Genomic DNA, 15,537 nt, shown 5'->3' on the forward strand with positions numbered 1-15,537 from the left:
GATGAGAAGTATCTCTATGGTATATGGGAAGAAAATGGGTTACTGTCAGTAACAGGAAATAAAATTAGATAAATAGGGTGAAGCCAAAATGAGAGTGTTGAAAAAGCCAGATAGAGTCTTTTTTATAGTGTCCCATAAATAATGGAGAGCCACGGAAATTTTTTAAAGATCTCTCTCTTTTATTATTGTGGTCAAATATACAGAACATAGTTTACCATTCTAACCATTTTTAAGGGTACAATTTAGTTGCCTTCAGTAGTCACATTATTGTGCAACGGTCACCACGATCCATCTTCAGAACTTTTCATTATCCCAAACTGAAACTCTATACCCGTGAAATGCTGACTCTCCACTCCCCCCCACCCCTCCCCCCACCCCACCAGCTTCTGGAACCCACCATTCTGCTTTATGTCCTTATGAATTTGACTCTTCTAGGTACCTCATATCAATGAAACAATGCAATATTTGTCCTTTTGTGTCTGGTTTATTTTCCTTAGCAATGGAAGATTTTTGAACATGAGAATGACATGGCAAAAAAAAATTAGGAAAAGTGACATGGGTGTTGTTGAATCAAAACTGGGGTTTGAGAGGGTAGCCAGGAGACCATTTAGCATATAGCCATGAGTGCTCAGATCAAGATGATGCCAGAAGAAATGAAGATTGCAAGGCAGGTCTAGGACACCGTTTTTTGCTTTTTGCTTTTTGTTTTCTATGTGTTTTTAAACAAAAATATGAGAGGATTTGGTAGCAGAACCAGAATGGAAAATGGAAAAGAGGGAAAGACAAGATGACTAGGCAGGAGCTAGCTGACTGGTGATTCTACCTATTTAAGTGCAGAGCTGGATAAAGGGATTCCGTGTCGAGGGGAAAGGACTATTTCTGTTCAGACTTGGGACATTTGAGGTGGCAATGGGATTGTGCAAAGTTCTTGTTCAGTTATAAACAAGGGTGAGGAGGACACCTGGGGGGAGGATGAGCCCCCTCCTTCAATGTTCAAGCCAAAGCTTCCCTCCAACCCCAGAAGGGGGGCCCTACTACTTCTCCAAGCTTCTTCTTCACCTCCTAATCATCTTCTTTTTGCTTTTGTTTTGGCAACTTTCCTGCCGTTGAAAGTATTGATTTACACATTTCTAGCCCCCTATAAACTGAACTGCCATTGGGCAGGGCCTGTACTTGATCTAGGGATAATTTCCAGATACCAAAGGGACTGAATGTCAATACTTTGACCTTAAACTTGGAAGAACTCAAAAAAGGAAGAGATGAATATTCTTACTGAAGATTTTCTTTATTGGACTGTGAGTGTAGGGCAGGGAGTGCAGAAAGAGGGGGGCAGGGGGAAGCTCTGGTTTAATGTCAGATAATCCAGACATTTACAAATGTACGTGAATGGGTACAGACCATGTTTGTATTCAATATGTTGGATTCTCTTTCTAAGCATGGAGACTTCTAGAAAATGATTTTCCATCACCTATTCCATTCCCCTCTCTAGACTATCCTTGCTCTGGAATGCTGGGTATGGTGTCCGGACTTATTTCTGACTCCCAGATCACAGCATCCAACCAAGGGGACAGGAACTGGATGCCTGAAAATACCCGCCTGGTGACGAGCCGCTCGGGCTGGGCCCTGCCGCCCGCCCCCCACCCGTACGTGAACGAGTGGCTGCAGGTGGACCTGGCGGAGGAGAAGACCGTGCGGGGCATCATCATTCAGGGGGGCAAGCACCGGGAGAACAAGGTGTTCATGAGGAAGTTCAAGATCGGGTACAGCAACAACGGCTCGGACTGGAAGATGGTCATGGACGACAGCAAGCGCAAGGCCAAGGTGAGGCCCGGGTGAGGGCGAGGGCGGGGGCGGGGGCGGCGCCGGGAGGGGGCCCGCCCTCACGGCCTTGGCTTGAATCAGGGACCCAAGCCTCTTCCTGCGGAAGCGCCGCTTCTTGTTTCCTGAAAGCCGTGGGATCTGCGGGGGCGAGGGATGGAGACAGTAAGATTCCGGGGGAGACAGGAGTGGGGTGCGGAAACCACAGCTGAGACTAACACCGGGGAGAATCGTGTCGCCTGTCACCTTTCCCTCCAGTAGAAAACAGCAGGTGGCTCAACGCTCAGGGGACCGGGGGGCGGGGAGGGGGGGGCGTGAGGGTGTGGCCAGGGGACCACCTCCACGGTAGGAAGTCAGAATCTCTGCAGACTCTAATCTCTCGGCGAGCACCCGCCGTCAGCCCTCTTCTCTGATGCATCCCTTCAGTGTATTTTTTAATTTTTAAAAAAATTTTTATTTGGATGAGGCTTTAAATTCTATAGTGCTTTACAATTTTCAAAAGTTTCATAATTGTGCTGAAATACACATAACAGAAAACTTGCCAGCTTAACCTTTTTAAGTGCACGGTTCTGTAGTGTTAAGTACATTCACATTGCTGTGCAAGCCAGTCTCCAGAACTTCCTCATCTTGCAAAACAAACTCTGCCCCCATTAAACAGTAATTTTCCATCCCCCAGCCCCTGACAACCATCATCCTGCTTTCCATTTCTTTGAATTTGACTACTCCAGGAGCCTCATGTAAGTGGAATCAGACGATATTTAGCCTTAATTTACTTGGCATGATGTTCTCAAGGTTCAGCCGTGTTGTAACCTGGGTCAGAATTTCATTCCTTTTTAAAGCTGAATAATATTCTCTCCTGCATACAGACCACATGTTAGGTATCCATCCATTGATGGACACTTTTATTGCTTCTAACTCTTGGCTATCATGAATAATGCTTAAGTCTTATTTTTTTTATATGTTAGAACCTTTTAAAAAGCAGTTGGCCCTAGAGGATCTAGTGAAAGAAGAAATATTCCAACCTTCACCAGAACACATGGTATACTGTTTCTTTTTTTAACGAAACAGGTATTGTTTAGTGATTATCTTTTCAAAAATTATCCGTGCTCTGGCTGTAGAATGTATACAAGTTGTAATATAACTGGAGTGCGGATAATTTTTGACTCACCCTCGTATATGTACATTTCCCGAGCACAGAACACCAACTAGGAAAGGATTCCCCGGGTGTGCTGCGTGGGCTGGAAACTTATTTCAAATTAAGATAAAGAAGAGCCCCCAGAAATTCCGTTCTGTGTGCAGGACTAAATGTGGGTTCTATATTCAGCTGATGATACTTCTCATCCCCAGCACCACTGGCCTTTCGGTCCCAGCCTCTCCATCCCTGCTTTGCCAAGGACCTACTCCTTTTGTGAAAAGAGTTTAGCCCATTGGAGGGAATGGGAGTGTGGGAATATGGTTTCATACAGTCATTCAGGCCCAAGGCTTCGCATGCAGGAGACAAAGCTGGCCCACGCAGCCAGCTCCCACTCTGCCCAGATGTGGGGGCTCTGCAGAGACGGTCCCCACGGGCTGTGCTGCGCACCAGTGCAGACCACCGAGAGGGATGACGCTGTTGGAGATGTAGGAATTCCTCTCCCATCTCACCCCTAGTTAATTTGTGGTTTCTAAAACATTTCCAGTGTTTTGTTTTTTTTTATCTATGTGCAGCTACTTTCTTGTGTTCATTTCATTTTCCTCTTTTATGTCTGCCCCTCTTGTTTTGGTGGAAGAAAAAGTAAAATAAACATCAGAAACGGGAGTTCCTTAGGAGCCCATCTCTTCCAGGGAATCGTGAGCCCTGTGGCTTTAGCACCAAGTGTGAATACATGCTGCAAATCAACAACTTCCCAGGGCTGCTGTCGCATGCCAGTGTGTGCTGTTGTGACACATTCTTCAACATGAGGGTTCTAAGAGGGAAAGAAAACAAATCGCCATGTGCTTTGGGTGGGATGCGTCCTATGCTTCCTGGCCTTTGCTATCTAATCCACTCATCTGTGATCAAGTCTGAAGCTATCAGTCCCTTGTAGGACATTGCATATAGCATTCACAAGAAGCCAGCACACAGCTTTCGATTTTAAGAAAAACTCCAATCAAGATTGGCTGAATGTGTTAGATTTTATCCCTAAAATATGATTTTATCCAGCATCATCCTGTTCCTATGTATTTAAACCATAAAAGTTTCTAAACTGTTTTCATGGCATCTAATCTGTGATTCCAAACATGTCCTTCCCCTGGAATAAAATCTGCAAGATGAAAAAGGAAACTGGTTAAACCTTCCATTCAGGAACAGTATGTATTTCTAAATTGCACACAGATAGTTAAAACATACTATATTTAAACTTGCAGATGAAGGTACCTTTTACGTAACAGTAAAGGGAGCACTCTGTTTTATTATATAAAACAGCACTTTGATGGATTTAAAACCCTCTGTGCCCTCGCCTTACTTCCTACCCTTAAATAGTGCAGGATGGACAAGGTACATCAGCATCTTTGAATCAGCTAGACTTTTCAGGGGCAGATAAATCTAAATACTGCAAGCCCTCTTCTTCTAAAGCATGATTCGTGAGAGGACACAAAGACATTTTGTAAACAATCTTTTATTAGCAAACTTAGTCCAGTTCCATATGGCCCCTCCTTGCTAATATTCTTCCCCACTCATCACTGACAGCCTTTGTAATACATTTACTTTGTGCTCATTCTCTGCTCAAGTTAAAAGTAGGAGAAGAGCCTGGGATTCCATAGATTTAAGTGCTTTTCTCCTAGGATTGTTGGAGCAATGTTAACGTGGACAGAACTTACATGTGAGGTAACGCTATTTTCATTATAATTAGTATCTTACTGACAACACTTAATTGGGCCTGACAACAACGTACGTCAGATTCTCAATTACTGGCAGCAATTGCAGTTCTGTCAAGAATGCAGGCACCCCTCTAGTGAATTTACTCTTGAAAATGATAAAACGAAACTTTGGGAGACGCGGGTCTATGTTAGCCCTGTACTTCTAAATTCTGGAGGATTTTCTGAGCTGGAAAAGGCTAATTAATTTACTTCTAGGACTCAGAAAACCTCTGGTTGTGTCACAACCTTCCCAGTCTGTCTTCTCTTACTTGTGTCACCTGTTTGGCCAAGATATTTCTACCACCGAACGGCATCTTTGGCTGGTTTGTGATGTCTTGATCCAGCTAGCGGGCAAGGTTCCCACCGCTGACGGACATGACTGCCCACTCAATCCGATCTAGCAGGTCTGGGAGCCCGGACTGCAATCTATTTAAAGAAGAAGCAATGAAACTGAATGTGTGGCCGTGAGAATGGTCCTCAGTGTCCTAGACTTCAGTGTTATCTATTAAAATGAGAAAATCAGACTAGATTATTTCTAAGGGCAGCGTGATGAAGGGCGCCAGATAAGACTGCTAGGTCTGAATCCCAAGGTCATGGGCAAATTACTGGACCTCTCTGTGCCGTGCCTGTAAAAGGAGGGTAATAATAGAGCCTACCTCTTGGAGTTGTCTTGAGGACTAAGTTAACACATTTTAAGCACGTAGAACAATGCCTTGCCCCAGGAAACATCACATGATGCTGGATATATAAAAGGACACTCCAAGCAATAAGACAATTTGATTTTTCTAATCCTCTCCCCTCTTCCCATTCTGTACAAAGTTAGGAATGATGTTCAGAGGAGAGGATACAGAGAGGTTTATCCATTTCTTGAAAAAGAAAACAAGCCCCATCATTACTTCATTTTCTTAAGATTCCATCCAAGGACTTTGACCTTCCCGGCAATGTAAAAAAGGGAAACAGGATAATCCAGCGGCAGCAGGGCAGTAACGGCCAAGCTCCTGAACACGTCACAGTGATGCTGAGTTAGGAATGCACTTCACCAAGAGGTGCCGACTCACTGCAGTGCAACCAGGCATCAGAACTTTGCTTAGCGGTCAGGACCCTGTCACTTTCCTGAGATGAGAAGGTCTTTTACCTACAGATACCTCCAGCTGGTGGTACTGCTTAAGTCAGCAGCAGTTCCGAAGGATTGGAATAACCCCAGTTCTTGGTCACACAGCACTTGCACTGCATGAAATTTACTATCTCCCCCTCCAGGAACGTAATTCCTCGCTCTTCTAGAGGACCGAGTTTTAGCAAAACCAGGACTCGCTCATTTAAGAGGATGTCACAGGAGTCGTTATTGGGAATGTGGCATCTATTTTAAGCTCTGAGAAATGGTAGGCTCCCTTCCAGAATTTTCCTCCACCTCAAGGAAGTGGTAAAAGTGTCACTTCTTCCAGGCACATCAGCCTATCATTTAAAAATGTGTCTCATTATATCCTCAGCTTCTGGTCTAGCCTCAGTGTGTCCTCCAGAGTTTGTAAAAAGTGACCTCTGTCACTTCTTAGAGGAGGTTTAATTGTTTTTTCCCTTCTCATTTAAGAAAGGAAGGTTAGCCATTTACAAAGTGGTAGAATGAGGCCCATTTCTCTGCCCTATTAAGAGTCCTAAAGGAAGGACTTCTTCCGCTGAAAGGGAGGTTTTGTTACTACCTGGTGGTTTTCGTCCTTCACAGTCTTTTGAAGGCAACAACAACTACGATACACCCGAGCTGCGGACGTTTCCACCCCTCTCCACGAGGTTCATCAGGATCTACCCCGAGAGAGCCACTCACGGCGGACTAGGGCTGCGGATGGAGCTGCTGGGCTGTGAGGTGGAAGGTGAGCACGGTTTCCAGACCCTCTCTGCTTCCCTGGATGTTTTATTTCCTTTTCCTGTGCTTGTGCCCCTCACGGTGCTGCTGCAGTGGGTGATGCTGTGTCTCTCGTGTCTGGCGGTCCACAAGGCTCAGCTCCTGGCTCCGTGCACAACTTATTCAGCAAATGCCCCACTGAGCCTCACTTCTCCCTGTTTCAACAGGAAGACTTGTAGACAAGCAGACGTCTCCGGTCCCTGAGCGCACATTGCATCATTCCCAGATCTGTCCCCTCGCCTTTGTCTGCCCCCTTGGGATGCATTTATCTTCTCATTTGACAACGTTTACGGAGGGCAGGTTCTTTCCCAGACACAAGGGAGGCTCCAGCAACACAAGGGTCTATAGGACATGGACCTTCCACTCAGGTAGTTCATGTGGATGGATGGAGGTGGTAGACAACACACCAGCACTTGCTGCCCCTGGGCTTTGCCCCTAGAAGCCGTGCCCATCTGTCAGGACTGGGCCGCGTGTCCTCTCTTCCATAACAGTGCCTTCGCATCCTGCTTTTGAGTTGGTTGGTTTCATAACGCTCTTCAGATTCTGTGGGGCTGTCTTCTTTGACATTTTTAAAAATGATATATTGTGAAATTCACATAACATAAAATCCACCATTTTATTTATTTTTATTTTATTTTTTTGTTGTTGTATTTTGGCCATACCACATGGCATGCAGATGGTCCCCGACCAGAGATAGAACCCAGGCCTCCAAAGTGAAAGATCCAAATCCTAACCACTAGGCCACCAGGAGCTCCCTAAAATCCACCATTTTGAAGTAAACGATTCAGTGGCATTTAGTACGTTGACAATTATTTATGCAACCAACACCTTTATCTGGTTCCTAAATGTTTCCATCGCTCCAAAGTGAAACCCCCTGCCCGTCAAGGAGTCCCCCCCTCCCCCCCCCCTTCAACCCCTGGTGACCACAGATTCCTTGACCCTCTTCGCCTTGTTTAGAGGTCTGTGTCTTGTCCAAGTTGCACTCTGCACTGCTGCCTAGCGTCACATACCAGCAGGAAGCAGCATTTGGCAGACTGAAACATCAAGACATTATCTTGGATAGATTTCTTTTTGTCTATAAATTTATTTATTTATTGGATTTATTATTTTTTTGTTGGCTGTGTTGGGTCTTCATTGCTGCACACGGGCTCTCTCTGGTTGCACAAGAGAGGGCTACTCTTCACCATGTTGTGGAGGCTCCTCATTGTGGCGGCTTCTCTTGTTGCGGAGCACGGGCTCCAGGCACGTGGGCTTCAGTAGTTGTGGCACATGGGCTCAATAGTTGTGGCACACGGGCTTAGTTGCTTCTCGGCATGTGGGATCTTCCTGAGGCAGGGATGGAACCTGTGTCCCCTGCATTCACGGGTGGATTCTAAACCCCTGCTCCACCTAGGAAGTCCCTGGGATAGATTTCTTTTTGTTGTTGTTTTATTTGTTTGGTTTTGGTTTGGTTTGGTTTTGCTTTTTTTTGGCCACGCCATGCAGCTTGTGGGATCTTAGTTCCCTGACCAGGGATGGAACCCGTGCCCCTTGCAGTGGCAGTGCAGAGCCCTGACCACTGGACCTCCCTTGGATGAATTTCTCAGGCCTCTGCAGAGAAATAACACTATAAGATAGTGTACGTAATGTACAGTGGGGTCTGTTTAAAGGTGTTACTGCATAAACTTAGGTTATCATAGGAAGGTCATATCAAGGACAGATTCAGTTCTCACACTGACCTCAGAACGGCACTCTCCTGTGCATTTTTTATCACGTAATGAAGGGGGTGAATGTTTGAAAAAATGATATGATGGTTGCTTAGTGTCCTATTTAATGCTTTTGTGCATTGGAATTCCCATCTGCCTTCAATTTGGGCATGAATGAGTAACTTTATACCAACTTTTCATCCCCATAAAGGGGATAAAGGTCTTTCTCTAGGTTAGCACAAAGAATTGCTATTGTTGGTACCCAGATGTTAATCCATTGAGCATATGCTCAGAGTTGTTTGGAAGGATGCTTTTTAAATGTCACCTTCTTGGGATTTCAAAATTATTTGTGTTTTGAGCCACCCAAATATAATTACATTCCTGAGCACATTAAATATCATAAAACATTTCTTATGCACTAAAGACTCTTAAGCTATAAATCACCATCCTAGTGAATAATTCATAGCTGCTTTCCTATGTGTTTATTTAAAAACAGGCCATTATCTCCCATTCTTTATTGGGTAGTTGTTTCCATATCTGTAGTCACATCCCAGGACCTCTGAATTATCCCATCACTATCAACACAGACTACGAATGACCATGTGCCAGGACTTTGGCAAAGATGCCAAGAAAAAGAAGGGACGGGCAGACTGAACCACCTGCAGATACATTTGTTCAGTGTGTTGAGTGATGTGGTCGCCTGCAAAAGGGCGTCTGCTGCTCTGATGCAGGACTTTAGCCTGGATTCTGGGAAGCAACACTGATTTAGGAGGTGGAATGAATGGATGGTTGAAAAGACTGAGCCTGGTGGCAGTTTGCCAGTGTCAACTCTGTCGTGAGGTTACAGTGGTGGTGAAGGGATTTGCTACAGATGTTTGCAGGCACTCAGCGAGGTGGGGAAGTCACCCCCAAGCCACATGAGGAACCAGCATCCGGGGAAAATATTGTCAAAGCTTTTTAACACAGTTGGTGAAAAGGAGTGTTTTTCTTCTTCCTTAAAACGATTAACAGGCCCTTATTAAAGGGCCAACTTTGTACCTTGTTCTATCGGAGATGCCTAAGGGGATGGAGAAGGAGGGTGAGGTACAACCCAGCCATCTCTGAGTCTCCATCTTAGCTGGGGCTAGCGCTTATGTTTAAGAAGTAATTAGAGAACCACAGAAGATAAAATATTTTCAAGCAATAAAATTGGGACATCAAAATGACTCACTTTTCACTTTTCTCAATGTAATCCCGGCACTACCCTGGGCCACTTCCAGGGCAAAACTCCTCCTTTTAAAATACCATCAGGAATGTGGAAAAACCAGCAAGATGAATAGAGTTTAAAAGTGGCACATTACCAAGAGCAAAGGCAGCTTAGCAAAGGCAAACATCTGGATTGCCAAAGTGGATTCTGTTGATTCCGTGGTAGCAATAAGCAGAGCCCAGAATATGTGTGTATGCATTTTACAAAGTCCAGCTTGTGAACCTAAACGCTGTGTACATTCCCTGCATGTGGTGATTTCCTAGTTATTATTGGTGTGTGTTTGGGGCAGCTGAGGAAGCTGAACTAGCTCTGTTTCTACGTGTGTTATAACTCTGCTCAGTCCTTTAGCACAGTAACAAACAGTGTCCAATTTTTATTGAGAAAGCAGCAGTTACCAGCACATTCCCACTGGCCAGAAGCTGTTAGAGAACAGGCTCCCACTCCCAGCATCTTGTCTGGTTCTCAGACATCAAGAGAACTGCCCATTATCTCAAGTCTTGTAAAGTGAAATATAATGCCGAAAAACTGTAAAATATTAAACAGATTGCAAAAATGAGTAACAGGCTGAAAAAAAATAGAACTAAATTTAAAGAACTTCAAAAGCAGTCTTTGATTAATGTTGGCTACTTTTCAACTGCAAACTCAAAGCTATGGGAATACCTGCCAGCAGTGGAATGTGGTCCTCTGGGAGTTAAGGTAAAATGACCCCAGGGAACTCGGAGTCACTCTTTAAAAACAAACAAACAAAAAAATAAGTGAAGAACAATGTTGTACTAAAAGTGAATGCTGAGACTCCCTTTTGGGGAAAAAAAATGACAAGATAAACTTAACAAACTTGGTAAATACCAAGAATGTAAAAGAATTCATGACAAGTGAGTCCTCTAGCACCTTGAAAATGAAAGGTCAAGCAAAATCTCTATCATCAAAGTTCTCAACTCCAGAGTCATGAATAAATAACCAGAGGGAATTCAAGAACTTTTCAGAAAAAAAGGATGTTTATGTAAATAACAATGTATAAAATGCTAAGGCAGCCGACTCTACTAAGGAGATAAGGATCAAATACCAAAACAAAGCAGTCCCCAATGCATTCTGCAAAATCTGAGTAGATTTCACTCCTGAAAGAGAGGCACACCACACTCCTGTTCTTCTTACCACAGATTAGGGTTTTCTGCAAAACCATTAGCAGAATCAACAGCCGGGGGCTGGAGAGTACATTTCAGAGGTGTGAGAAAGTAATCCTTGGATCTTGTTTCAGCACCTACAGCTGGCCCGACCACTCCCAATGGGAACCTGGTGGATGAATGTGATGACGACCAGGCCAACTGCCACAGCGGAACAGGTGATGACTTCCAGCTCACAGGTGCAGAAACCATCTTCATCCCATTGCTGTGCCATCTGAGTTCCTATTGTAGTTGAGACCCGCTAATTAACGTCTGTTTGTGTTTGCGGAACTGCTTGTGGCTGCGGGCAGCGGGGGTGGAGCCAAAACATGCGCATCTTCATTTCCTCGCGTCATCATGTAAACAGATCATCCTTCACAGCCACAATCGAAACAATCATTTTAGCCGTTTTCAGAGCCAAAGGCTGAGATTGTCTTTGTGGAACAAGAATTTCTCCGTGGCTAAATGAGACATAAATTCTCATCTTCGACCCCCTCCCCCACCCCCAATAACACATGTACCACCGGTACATAACCACACACTGTAGAACATGTATTTTCACTTTCTAACAGGGATCAGATTCTCCGTGTGGATCCTTTATCCAACTAATTAATGAAATTAGGCTTATATTTGAAATGCAGCTTTTAAGTTCGGATTTTGTGAATCATTTTACATTAACATTTACAAAGGCAGAATTCGTTGTTATTTCCCACCACCACTAGCGAATATATTCAGGGATGGTGTGTGCCACGTGCCTCACTGACTCATTTAGAGGATTACTCCGTAATAGTCTAAAACCCTAAAAGCTAGAAAGTGACCTTCTCTTCCACTTGGGCTGGCAGAGGAGACATTAAGCAAGTGGGGAAATGGGATTCCACTATTTGGAAATCAGCCAAAGTACTAGAATTTTCACCCTATTGTTGCCAAAGGTACGGTGGGACCTGTACTGCTACCCAGGTCAGAACGCAGTTTCTTACAGCATCTGACTCTCATTTTACATTAAACACAAGCCCTTGGACGCAGGTCTGTGTTTTCACCCACGGGGGACTCAGGAGAGCCCACATAATTTATGTCCATGGGTGAAACCGGAGGCGTTACCATGTAAGTTCATAATAGTGTCAGGTTAGTGGCTGATGCATTAATGTAAAATCTGGAAGGAAATGTCCCACATTTCCAGTTACTTCAAAAGCTCTCCTCTGAAGGAGCGAGAGAGCTCTGCACTCTGAGATGGAATAAGGGGTAAAATCTAGCTCAAAAGTTTAGTACCATGAACTGAGTTTACATTTAAAGTCACCTCCTAAGACTCTCTCCCTCCAGATTTCTAGGATAATCGCTTACAGTCAAATGGCCAATAAATGTTACATGGTATGGGCTTTTGAAAACACATCTTGTGTATAAGTAGCTGCAAGCCACAAAAATGACTCTAATTAATGCAGAGGCCTTTTCTTTGTAAGATGTCAAGCTCCAGCTGAAAACCATATACGGCTGATGTTAAAACAGAGTACCACTCTGATGAAGTAGGTCCTACAGAACCTTCCCCAAGGTTGCTGTAAACATTCTCTGCAAACCTCAGGCTTTTTGCAAACCCGGTCACACATCCAATCCGTAGTGAAATCCTCATAAAAAGGAATGTCTGCAGTCATCAGAGACTCCCCTGTTCAATTACCCTCTTGAGGAGAGTTTCTTTCCTTTATAAACCCTAAAGTGGTCAGTTAATATTGATTAGAGACAAAGCCTCAGATTTACTCCTCATGTCAGAACAACCAAGCTTCTCATTTTTGCATCGGTTCATGACTGAATCAATTGAAACCTAAGTCTTTGAGTGAAATAGGGTGAGTCTGTTAGCCTGGAGCAAATTGTGTATGGTAAGGAGTTGCAAACCACAGAAAATGGGTCATTTTGACTGGAAACACTGACAAATCCTTTAAAAGTACAAGGTGATAGTTTATCTACAGCGTTGAAAGTCATTTATTAGGTAGATAGAAAAAAATGCATTCTAATTTTTTTATTTTTTACATATTACCCTGGCAAAAAAAAAAAAGTCATTTTCTCAGGCCAGCACATTTTTCTCAATAATTCAATCAACGTGTGCCTATAATGAGAACTTCTGGGGTGCTAATAAGGCCCGCTCCATCCCTCCATCAAGAAGAGGTGATCTTAGAATTCATTTACTGTATGACGGCCAGTGTGTCCTTTTCTAAAAGCTTATTTGGCTCTATGAAGCTCTGTGTTAGTCTTTTCCGAAGATGGGTACGCTGACATGCGCCAGTGTTTGCAAGCAGCTCACTCCACCTCCCACCCCGTCCCAGTATCTTCTCACAGGTGAGCGTCTCACCTCCTGGGCTCACACACACCTTTGTACCCTTCCTGCTCTTCCTGTCACAGCTGCGAACTTTGAATGTTCAGTGTCTCAAAACCAAACCAAAAGTCTTCTCCCTTTCACCGTGATGGGTGAGAGCATGGAAATTGGGATCAGTGCTCTCTTAAGGTTTGGTTCCTTAACACAGATGGTGTCACTTTAATGTGTTCTCCCTGGGGTGACCTATTTGAATACAGTGGGAGATAAGTATCGTAGCAACATCCTCCTCACCTATAAATGACACTGAATTCCAGGTGAACTGTACCAAATGCATGGAAATGAGGAGAGATTCTGCTCTCTTTGCTTACTTGCCAGGGTGAAAATTCACCCTTGAAGTTACTCATTTGCAAAGCCTTTGAAGTCATTAGATAATACAATTGGCTTCAAAGGCACCGGGAGGCCAAATTTCACATCGGATCCCTGTGTACCCCACAGTGGAATCTGGCTCCCAATCTCTAACGAAACTGACAGTGCATATCAGTTTTAAAAAGTGAATTTCCGCCTTGGGTCTTTCTCCTGTAAGACCACTGGGAATGGAATGCTAATGCTCTCTGGCCTCCCTCCAATTCTGCCGTTATAGATTCACCTTCTTAACCCATAATATATACAATGCCTTCTCCTAGCATCCGCCTCATTGAGGCCACGCAAACGTGTGACCGGCCACTCATCCAGCATATTTACTGGGCGAGCAGGGGTAGCACAACTTGGTGCTGCAGTGGACTAGCTCAGAAATCTTCAGGCCATTCCAAGGGCTCCATTTTACAGCTCTCTGATTCATGATCTGGGTGATTTCTGACCCTCAGGAGCTGCAGGATAGAACTAGGGCTCGGCCAGAAGAGAGATGATCACAGTCTTTATTGAATGACGCCTTTGGAAGGTGTACAATGGCACCTCCTAGCCACCTCCAGACTTTCCACAGTTGGCATGAGCCTACCCACACCCTTACCCTGAGTCTGCGCAAGAGTTTATCTCTTGGGAAAACAAATATATGATCTCCGACCATGATCTGCAAGGCAGACACACGTATGGAGAAACTGCTTTCTCGAGCACCTAAGTAATAAACAGCAAACCAGTTTTTGAAGAAGTGTTCAGATGATGCTTGTGGGGTGGGTAAGTTGAAGAACAGGACTTTAAAACAGAAGTCCCCCAAGGAAGCACAGAAAATGGCTCAGCTAAGATACCTAAGCTAAGAGGGTAAATCTATTTCCACGTGGTCCCCAGACCAGGAATTCCAAGTCGACCCAGACTGATTGAAGTTCACAGAGTTCAGGGTATTGTTTGTGCTGTCTTCCAGCTCCTCGGGGCTGTGAAGAAATGTGTCCCCCCTACCTTCCCCTTTTCCTGCAGCTTCTCCGAACTGCATGCTGGGCGGAATATCTGTCCTTGGGAAAAATAAACAACCGCAGCAGCAAAAGAAAGAAGGAATTACTGCCATCCACTTTAAACCTTCAGTTTTTAAAATAGATTGCGGGGACCAGCCTTACAACTCCCCCCAAGGCACACATCTGAAACCTTGGGAAACTATTTGAAGCTTAGAGGTCTAGGTCAAGTTTAATACTCAAGTCACTAAGGACCTTGGGAGGCCTTTGCTTTTCATTGTTGCGATGGTAAGTGTGGTCAATTAGTCTGAGAGTCAGGGAATGCCCTTGGAAGGAAGTCTGGTGCTCTCCATACTGCCCAGATGCTTTATGAATAAATGTGTTGGGTAAAAATAGTGGTTTATTTGAACTTGATATTGTGGTGAACAAAATTGAAGGCAATTACTATAGCTGGAATTAAGGGAAGAATTATCTAAGGGAACTGCTAGCCTCTAACAGATATATGTACCCATTTAGCATTCTCTACTGCATATTACCTACAATGTTGCCTTTTTCTCATCTCATATGTTACTGTGTCTGTGTTTCAGGTGGTACCACTGTGCTGGCCACAGAGAAGCCAACCATGATAGACAGCACTATACAATCAGGTATCAAAAACCAAAGAGAAAATGTGGTAGATTTTACATATGCCTGTCCTCACCCCCGAAATAGTGCATCACTACGCTTCTCAGTTTCCGTTACCCTCAAAGTCCTAGCAGAGAGGCCACCCGCATCTGGTCCCCAAGCATGAGCCATAAACACTGCTTTCCTTTCATCCACATGTCTATGCAGCAAGGAGCGAGATTTCCTTCCCCGTCAGTCATTGCCAAATGGTGACAATCCCCGCTCTCAACGGAAGGAACTGAGGAACATACTTTGTTTAAACGCAGCACATCTAGGACACGGACTGTGTTTGCAAACTCGGGAGAAGGAAATCTCCCAGGCAGCAGCCTGACTATTTATTTTCATCACCACGCTGCAAATCAGAGACAGGCGAAGTTTGTCAGTTTTGCCTGCCACGGAGTTGGCAGTTTTACAGCCGCGTTTCCAGCGGGCGCACCATGAGATGGGGTGCAGGAAACCAGAGCTAGCACTGCACCCAGAGCGGAGCACCCTCAGGAAGGGCACCTCCGCATCCTT

The 15,537-nt window shown here is 44.5% G+C and overlaps 1 protein-coding gene across 8 annotated transcripts in view; it reads left to right on the forward strand.

Moving 5' to 3' along the window:
• The window catches only part of NRP1 (neuropilin 1), a 139,629-nt gene that overhangs the window by 104,598 nt on the left and 19,494 nt on the right, over positions 1 to 15,537 (forward strand). For 6 of the 8 annotated variants that reach the window (XR_009053215.1, XM_057731954.1, XM_057731953.1 and 3 more), the window contains 4 exons: positions 1,490 to 1,821; positions 6,413 to 6,557; positions 10,776 to 10,880; positions 14,946 to 15,005. Coding sequence is in view for 7 of the 8 variants with exons in the window: in XM_057731954.1 (XP_057587937.1) it covers positions 1,490 to 1,821; positions 6,413 to 6,557; positions 10,776 to 10,880; positions 14,946 to 15,005 (642 nt within the window). In the remaining variant the exon portion in view is untranslated. The remainder of the gene's footprint in view (positions 1 to 1,489; positions 1,822 to 6,412; positions 6,558 to 10,775; positions 10,881 to 14,945; positions 15,006 to 15,537) is intronic. The other 2 variants (XM_057731956.1, XM_057731957.1) reach the window with 1 other exon arrangement.

Source organism: Hippopotamus amphibius, chromosome 4, assembly GCF_030028045.1.
Source record: "Hippopotamus amphibius kiboko isolate mHipAmp2 chromosome 4, mHipAmp2.hap2, whole genome shotgun sequence".
Classification (NCBI taxonomy): domain Eukaryota; kingdom Metazoa; phylum Chordata; class Mammalia; order Artiodactyla; family Hippopotamidae; genus Hippopotamus; species Hippopotamus amphibius.